This window comes from Oncorhynchus mykiss, chromosome 11 (genome assembly GCF_057628025.1).
Source record: "Oncorhynchus mykiss isolate SJ-2025 chromosome 11, ASM5762802v1, whole genome shotgun sequence".
NCBI lineage: Eukaryota > Metazoa > Chordata > Actinopteri > Salmoniformes > Salmonidae > Oncorhynchus > Oncorhynchus mykiss.
Genome location: NC_143032.1, coordinates 60,462,892 through 60,472,190, shown reverse-complemented (window position 1 = coordinate 60,472,190; position 9,299 = coordinate 60,462,892). Strand labels below are relative to the sequence as shown.

The 9,299-nt window shown below is 37.9% G+C and overlaps 1 protein-coding gene across 4 annotated transcripts in view; it reads right to left on the bottom strand.

Annotated features, from left to right (window-relative positions):
* Window positions 1-5,270: 5,270 nt before the first annotated feature.
* mlxip (MLX interacting protein) overlaps window positions 5,271-9,299 on the bottom strand; it is a 41,447-nt gene continuing 37,418 nt past the window's right edge. For all 4 annotated transcript variants that reach the window (XM_036935894.2, XM_036935896.2, XM_036935895.2 and 1 more), the window contains exons 16-17: window positions 8,791-8,920; window positions 5,271-7,970 (exon numbers count right to left, since the gene is read on the bottom strand). In XM_036935894.2, the coding sequence (XP_036791789.1) occupies window positions 7,849-7,970; window positions 8,791-8,920 (252 nt within the window). In that variant the 3' untranslated portion in view covers window positions 5,271-7,848. The remainder of the gene's footprint in view (window positions 7,971-8,790; window positions 8,921-9,299) is intronic.

Genomic DNA, 9,299 nt, shown 5'->3' with positions numbered 1-9,299 from the left:
TGTGCCTTTTTTTCTCCGCACATAGTTTTGTGTGTTACTACGAAACAGCTCAACTTTAGTTTAATCTGCCCACAGAATATTTTGCCAGTAACCCTGTCGAACATCCAGGTGCTCTTTAGGTTTGCCATAATAAGTTTTCAACCGTTTTGTTGACTCAATACATTTCAGCTTTTCACTTTCATTTCATTTCATTTCTAAAAACATCATTCCACTTTGACATTATGGGGTATTGTGTGTAGATCAGTCACACAAAACATTTTAATTTGATCCATTTTAAATTCAGGCTGTAACACAACAAAATGTGGAAAAAGTCACTGTATGTGCTCTGTATGTGTTCCGTGTTAATGTTCAGGTTAATCACCTTAACTTGTGACTAATGGGGGATTTAAACTGTGAAACCGTTAAACAAAATGTGCAAGATTACATCTCACATTACACTTTTTCTGTGAGTGGTTTTATTTTAAAATGCCTTCTATTTCTCATATTCTAGTGGACATGGATGCAATGCATTATTTGCAATGCATGCAAAGTTATTCCTATTCAACCATGCTCATTGGTTTGATCACCTGATTCATCAACATCATATTTGCAGTGATCATGGAGGAAAGTAGTAACCTTGTGACACCTTCCACTTGCAAACCAAAGTCTGCTAGTAAACACTACGCTGCGGTAGGAAAAATGACTACAAGATTGCTTAGTAGATTATGGGATTGATTCCATGTAGGTATATTTCCATGTTTGAAATAGATATTAGTCTCATTAATTCAAAAACTGTCAGACATCACTAGACAAGCACTCATTAACACATCTTCAGAAACTTGTGCCATGCATCTCACTCGAGGTAAGACACTTAACACCACAGTCACTTACATAATATAGTTGCCGCAAACAAAATGTTTATTTTTCATATTTTTTATACAAAGAATAAAAACTAACTAATCTAAGAGAGTATTCATGGGCAATTCATAGACTTTACAAAATGTCTCTAAAATTCTGATTTGGTAGGATATGTGGAAGTGGATTCAGATTTTTTTGAAATCATTAAAATGAACAAGCCATGCAAAGAGTGGCATCAAATGTTCACCCGTTTGTAGTAGTCAGTCAAATCTATTCCAAAAAGGAATGCATTAGGATTTTCATAGTTATTTGATTTACCTCATTGTTGAACAGGTATCTTTCTATGTGAGTTTTGTTTAGGACTACCAATATCTTTCATTGCAACATTGTTGATCGTCAGCACTGCCTCAAGACCAATGGGCCAAAATCACCTGAAAAAAGCTGCAAAATCCAAAACTCTGAACTGGCTTGCATCTCAAACACAACACCTGCTTAAAGAATATGTAAGTAGTGGACATCAAATGTTATTTGTCACATGCGCTGAATACAACCTTACCGTGAAATGCTTACTTACAAGCCCTTAACCAACAATGCAGTTCAATAAATATGAACTATGGACATGGTTATTATATTGTGTAAAAGTGAAATAATGGAAAGAGCTTAGTATAATAATATTTGGTAAAATGATTAAACAAGAAAGAAAACATAAGCTCTGAAAAAGAAAGACTGTAAAATGGTGCTTAAATCCAAAATGTATCTTCTCATTAGGTTAACAACAATTTCCAGGGAGAAGACCCACAACTAAATTTGACCATTACAGACATCATTCTGCCTGTGACGAGTGTCTCTGCCGCTAGATCCTCCTGTGCCATCGATGGATACCTTAGACAACTGAAACAAATGATTCAGCGAGATGATTTGACTGGAGACTCAGAGAGATTCATATCTCAGACTGAAGTCATCAGGAGCCAGTTCATAGCAGCCATGGATAATCAAAACTGTGTGAAACTAGATCTGGAGAAGCCAGGGGACAGTTCATACAAAAGGAAATTAATGGGTTACAAAATCCTTGATAACGTCTACAAGTGGCTGAAGGGATACTAGCAAAACACAACAAGCGTCCTTAGACTGGTCTTGTTCTTTGGAGGATAAATGATAAACTTGATATATTTATTTATTCATTTCAATCTATTTATTAATTAATATATGTATTACTTTTTCACTTGTTTACATAGCATATTTATTTATTTGTTCATGAACCTATAGTAAATGATGCTGTTCATTTGGCCTCCCTGCACTCCGTTCAAAAAGGTCCAGTTAAGTGCACAGGGGAGCAGCGTCTGCATAAGGTTTTCCCAAAAGTTTTTTATTCAAACTCATTTTAAAACCCATAGTCCATTTGTTCACAAACCATTTGACTGTCATGCTGCTCTTGCATGTTGTGTGCAAAATAAATACATTTTATTTTATTCAAAGGAAAGGCCATATGTGTTCCCAATTTAATAATTTTGTATCTGAAGGATTGAATTACTTAAAGGAAAAAAGCAATATAGATAGCCATAGGTTTTCACATTTAGAAAAATGAAATATGATCAACTTAAGCAAGAAACAGATTAACTAGGGTAGGCCGTCATTGTAAATAAGAATTTGTTCTTAACTGACTTGCCTAGTTAAATAAAAAGGTTAAATAAAAAATGTAAATAGGCTAGAAGAAGTTCAAAAACTTATTAGCACAATGTGATCCAGATATGACTGTGAAGCCAAGGGTTGGTTTGGGGTTGTTTAGGGTTATAATGTTGAATAAGTAGTATGGCTTCATACTGTCCAGGACATTCCAGACGAAAAGGCATAGTTTGAATTCTGAACATACCAGTTCTACTGGTTGTGAAAACTGGAACCACATTAGTGAAATATTGCAAAATAGTCCTGTATATGCCAGAATAATTGCACAATAGTTTGTATACTCAAGTACCAGCAACAATGTGAATATCTCGTTCCATACCTTCCAGTCTATTTCATGGGAATATATTATTTTAATTTATTAATACATACATTTATTTGCATTTCCTCAATTTGCATTCTGGGATGTGAATTAGGTTTATTCACAGTACTTTAAGGGTATAGTCCTTCCATTGACATACTTCCTAGACTTGTGACGTGCCGTCGGGAATGTTCTTGGGGACCTTCAATGCTGCAAAATGATGGAGGCCACTGTGTTCTTGGTGACCTTCAATGCTGCAGACATTTTGTGGTACCCTTCCCCAGATTTGTGCCTCAACACAATCCTGCCTCGGAGCTCTATGGACAATTTATTGGTTTTTGCCCTGATATGCACTGTCAACTGTGGGACCTTATTTACAGTAGACAGGTGCCTTTCCAAATCATATCCAATTAATTGAATCTGCCACAGGTGGTCTCAAATCAATTTGTAGAAATATCTCAAGGATGATCAATGGAAACAGGATGGACCTGAGCACAATTTTGAGTCTCATAGCAAAGGATCTGAACACTTATGTAAATAAAGGTATTTATGTTTGTTATTTTTAATAAATGTGCAAACATTTCTAAAAACCATTTTTTGCTTTGTCATTATGGGGTATTGTGTGTAGACTGCTGAGGATTATTTATTTTTTTAAATCCATTTTAGAATAAGGCTGTAATGTAACAAAATGTGGAAAAAAATCAAGGGGTCTGAACTCTCTCCGAAGGCACTGTATATATTCCATAAACAATCACTCAACCTTTGCACTTGAAATGATTCACAATCACTGATATTTCTCCACAGGGTCATATTTATTAAATCTGTGTGTGAGATTAGAGTTTTCAGAAAGCCTGTGCCAAGTATGTTATTTTTACGACTACATTTTGAATCAGGACAGCCCCGTTATCTGGTGAATAGTCAGGGAAGCCCCAACATCTGACACTCAAGTTGATCAAATTACATATCTCATTTACTCTCAAACGGGAGTAGTGATTACTCACACAATAACAAAAAAATGACAATAAAGCAATTTCAATATGCATTTTCGAAAGAAAGAGGAAAGAAAGCATATTGGATGATCTTTATCTCAACCTGCACATTTATAAGCAAAGGCCTTTGCCACTTTGACCAGATCTACACAACTATTTGACATGGGACTCTGTGGTGGTGAGAACTGAACGTTTATTTTTAACAATATGTTTTGCTTGAGAGGAATTTATATATTGGAGACACTCAGTAAAGATGTCATCTGCGGTCTCTTAGACAAAACATTGCACAATATTGTTTGATCTTATAGTGAAGATAACATGGGTGGTGTAAGTGACTATAGAATAAATATTCATGGTCTTTTAAGGACCAATAGCATTTCGATGATAAACTTACAGGTCAGATATGGGTTGTGTTGGAGACTAACTTGAGTGCCCTCTTTCAGTGTTTTACCTGTTCCTGTGCCTTACATCACAAGTAGCAGCCTTCCAATGGACACAGATGGCAACATATATGATGTTGCGTCATGGACAAAAAGAGTTGGACTACTTGGTATGTTTAGGAGCCTTTTCCTGAGTGTTAAAATGTTAATGAAACTAAAACTCTATAAAGAAAAGCAAACAACATTAGCACTGATTAACTGTAAATCAATGATGATTATATGGACACTGTAGAGCCTTTTAACAGTAGAAAATTACTTTCATTTCTCTTTCATATTCCACTAGAACCAGCCCGGGATTCTTCCCCCCCATACTGGGCCCAACCAGGTAGGATGGATCCAGGAGCCGAAGATGAACGAGAAGATCACCGGAAAACATCTTTCTGCCTTTCTTTGTTATATGAGTGAAGCTGCCAAACTGAACATGGAAAAGAGGGTGATCAATGGACTCAATGAGGCTTGTCAACATATCAAAGACCTGAAATCCTGGATGTGCAACCACCAAGACTGCCAAGAAGTGTGCCAACTCCCTTTTGATGTGAACGACCACCACGAAACTCTTATGTTTGTAAAGAGGCTTCTCACCCTCTACACACAATGGTTGATTAAAGGAACAGAGTAATATTCAATATGCCTACTTGAAGTCTAGCTTTATTAATAATTCATATTTATTTATGACATTTATTTATTCATCAGTGTACTGGTCAGTGTCTTATCAATTGAACACTCTTATTTGGTTCCGGGTCACATTGAAAATACTGTTTTTTTTGTCAAAGAACTGGCTGTATCATTATGTTATCATTTGTGTCATACAAGAATGTTACCAATTGTTGGAAATGCCATGTATTGTACCTGATACACATTAAGTAACATGCAAAAAAATACTATGTTCCATTCATTAAAAATGTTTCCGGAAATTGTACCGTTTGACATACTTCCTAGACTTGTGATGTGCCGTCGGGAACGTAAGAAAGTAGGATATTAAGGTTACCCAAAACACAGTACACAAGAAAAACACAAACCATGTAGGAAAAAAAACTATTTTCTTTACTACAAGAAAGAAAATATTTACAACACTAACTTCTCAGAGGGAACAAACAGACAAGGACTCCCAAAAAGTAATCTCATAAATGAAATATTCCTTAGACAAAATTGATAATACTTGTTTTATAACTTAAACCATGTCATGATTCTTGACAGAGGAATATTTCCCACATAGTAACTGCTTTGCAAACAAAACAAAATAAGTTTAAATCATGACATCCATCTGCTCTTGCCCTTTGAGTATTTGCATAGCTCCAATTCCCTTAGAATGGAACAGAAATAAAACGTTTGATCTGAATGACGTTAGATGAATGTTAGCTGTGATTAGCCCTAATGCTGTCTGATTAGGACAATAATTTACATGTGGGGCTCAGAATCTTGATCTGTAACAATAATATAGTCCCCAGTCATCGGATAAAGGGGACTCCACTCGTAGAGTAGCAAAGGGTGCAAAAATTAAGTGATCACAGTTAAGACATGTACTAAGGCCTCTCAAAAAGCACACTATAAAACCCCCATAAAATATACATTCATGAAATAAACAACCAATGCTGCTAGATTTGACATCATTCAAAGTAAACTGTTGTTGTGCATCAAGTAATAAATACAGAAAAATCATTAGACTTCCTGAGGAGAGTTAACACAAAATGTGCTAAGACATATAACAAACAAAAAAATAAGACAAAATATCACGCTGCAACAGTAATACAGTATCCATGCATGTACCGTTCTGGGGTGCATTTCTCATAAAGGAGTAGTCTCTAGACAGATGGGATGCCTCCCACAATGTGACAACGTAGGTTGGTGTTTCCAAGACTAATAAAGGAGAGGGGTGTAAAATGTATGTTCCTATATTCATTTCAACATGGCCTATAAAAGTTGCATCTTTGACAAATAAGATCTGAACTAGGAGAGACATGCATCTTTGAAAGGCTAGCATAACGGCGTCATTAGCATGACTTGATTATGAGAAACAAATATAGAACATACATACGCTATGTAACCTGTATGCTTATGGCTGACGCTTGTCTTCAGCTTAATGTATCCTAAATGTGTTTGTTTGGTTAAAGGGTACAGCATAAACACTCACCAGCGCCTCCCTTACCGGAACAAGAAGAAAATAGCAACATTCACCACATAATGTTTGAATGCTCCTATAACACAACGGTTCTTTGTTTAATTGACTGAATGGATGGTAGGCTGCAGCGTATGATGTTAAATGTACAGTGAGTGTAGTGTGCCCCCCAAGTGCTTCGCATTTGGTCTTCGGACCACTCAGGGTCCATTCCGTAAAACTGCATTTTCCTTAAGTGAAAGGTGAATACTATTCCATGGATAACCCTTGGCTTAACATTATCTGAGGATATTAGACTTCTGGTATGATTCAGTACAACCCCCCAAGAAAAGGGTAGAATACCCAGGACGTATGTCCACAAAGGACTGGGACACCCTCCCTCCCACCAGATGCATATGAGCTGAATGATGAGAATGAAAGACCAGTAGCAAATAGTTACTGTTGAAGGATTTCATGGTACTCAAAGCATGCTGCCAATCAATGCTAAGCTTTTGGTTTGTTTTCTAGGCTTTTTGATGGCAAGCTCAGTGTATCCACACTCATCGTCATACAACAGAGTAAACAACAGAACCAACTGAATCTCACTCAACTTCTTCAAGAGATATTTCCCTTTTAAGACAGTTCATAGGCCATCTTATACCTTAAATAATTTAAGAGCTGAATAAAAACAAAAAGATAAAACAAAAATGAGCAAGTATGCTAAATGGTTGAAGCGCCAAGTTATTTGTCTGCTGAAGTGAGCCTGAAAACATGCAGGTAGTTCCCCTGTCAGCAGTGTTGAAGGTTACATTAACAAAAGAGCAACAAGGGCAGCAGGTCGCCTAGCGGTTCAAGCTCTGGGCCAGTAACTGAAAGGTTGCTAGATCGAGTTCCTGAGCCAACAAGGTGAAAAAAATCTGAGCAAGGCACGTAATCCTAATTGCTCCAGGGTCGCCTTTTACAATGGCTTGACATGGCCATGACCCCACTCTCAGAGGGTGTCCCAGGGGGAGTTGGGATATGCAAAAAACAATTCAAATTCACACATGCGTATAATACACACTTGTACATGTGTGAAATAGGACAAATATAAGCACCCACATTATTGCTGTGTTCAAAAGATGCTGTAAAGTTGTTCTATAGGTTGTGTGTATCAATCCTCCAAAGTAATGCACCGAGCCTGGGTTGTTGACAGCAAAGCTCAGTCGATGTGTAGGAATGATAGGTCAGTGAGCTGGATAAGGTCACGCACAAAAAGACCCTAAACATCATGTCCTGTTCTGAATGGTAATGGATAGGGTGGAAGACAGAGTAACCTCTTTGGATTACCTTTAAGGCAAACTAGTGCTGGTGCTTTTCCATACAATTGTTTCAAGGTGTTTTTCAATCTGGGGAGGTTAGAGGAGTTTGTGGTAGGGGCCCTCAGTGGAGGGCTCTACTAGAGAGTACTATGACCATGCCCTCTATCTGAACCCTTCGTCCGCTTCCTCTCTCCTGAGGGTGCGGCTAGGAGTCTGCAGAGTGCCTGTGGGTGTTGGTGACAGCCTGGGTGGCTTCCTCAGGCAGCAGGTTAGGGTCAGTAAGGACAGATGTGCTCGTGCTGAGCTGCCGGAGAGTGCTTAGGACCACTGGACAACAGAAAGACAAATCAACTATACATTCATCAGAGTTGACATTTTGTGTGACAACAAGTTACACAAAACAATGTCAAATTTTTAATTTCTCTCTCCATAAAATGATGTATGAAACAATCATGAATGAATGAATCGTGAAGTGATGAGTGAGAAAGTTAGAGGCATAAATATCATACCCCTCCACAGAAGGTCATGTGCTAGCTGTCTAATCTGTGTTTTATAAAATGTGCAATAAGCATAACAATATGCATTTATATGAGGAATGAAACAAAGATGAAGACAAGGAGCTAGCATGCCTCAGTAGGGCTTCAGATTGTGCAGCTGACTCTTCAGGATCCTACTTCCTGCAGCATGCTAATCAGACAGTAGTAATATAACCTAGTGAACTGAACGGTCTCCAGCGAAGATAATCGCTGACGTCAACATCCCTCCCTCATATCATGAGATCGCTCCTCTTTGAGTGCAGGAGACAAATGTTGGCCAAGACACTGAATGTGTTCTTTCTTGTAAATAAATGACAGGAAAAGATTGTGGGTGATAGAGGTTGACAGATCATGACACACCATGACACCAAACTTTCCTTAGAAAGCAATGGGGGTGGCATAAACTTTTATACATTCTATAGAAGGAAGTATAGCATAACGTCACACATGCAATCTAACACCTACAGAGAGACAGTCATTCAAGTAAAAATTATAGTGAAATGCCAATGGAATCATTAGCCTCACTCTCCTACTTTGACACAGCTACCATTTAATTGAAAACAACGTGTGTGTGTGAGAGAGGTTTGGGGTGCTGCGTGGGGTTTACTTACTGGGCCTCAGCACAGGCAGGGAGCAGTGACAGTCCAGCCATTGCAGTGTGGTCTCGCACAGCTCCCCTTTGCTTGTGGTGGAGACCGTCCCATTGAAGGACTCAAACAGGGGCTTAATGATGATGCTGAACTAAGGATGGTGGGTCAAGGGTCAAATACACTATTGAGAAAACAGATCTGAATTTGCATCCTATTCCTTTCTCTCACTGACAATCAAGACAGATATACTCAGATGGCTCATGGAACAACAGTCCTTCAGTTAGGTCCAAAAGTATTTGGATAGTGACATGTTCTTGTTGTTGTTTTGCTCTGTACTCCAGCACTTTGGATTTGAAATTATACAATGACTATGGAGGTTAAAGTGCAGACTATCAACTTAAATTTGAGGGTATTTTCATTCATATCGGAAATTGTAGCACTAGATATAAAATGCTAACCTCCCCTGTTATTAGTAATGGTGAGAGGTTATTAGCATGTCTTGGGGGTATGATCTTTGTGCCTCAAACTTA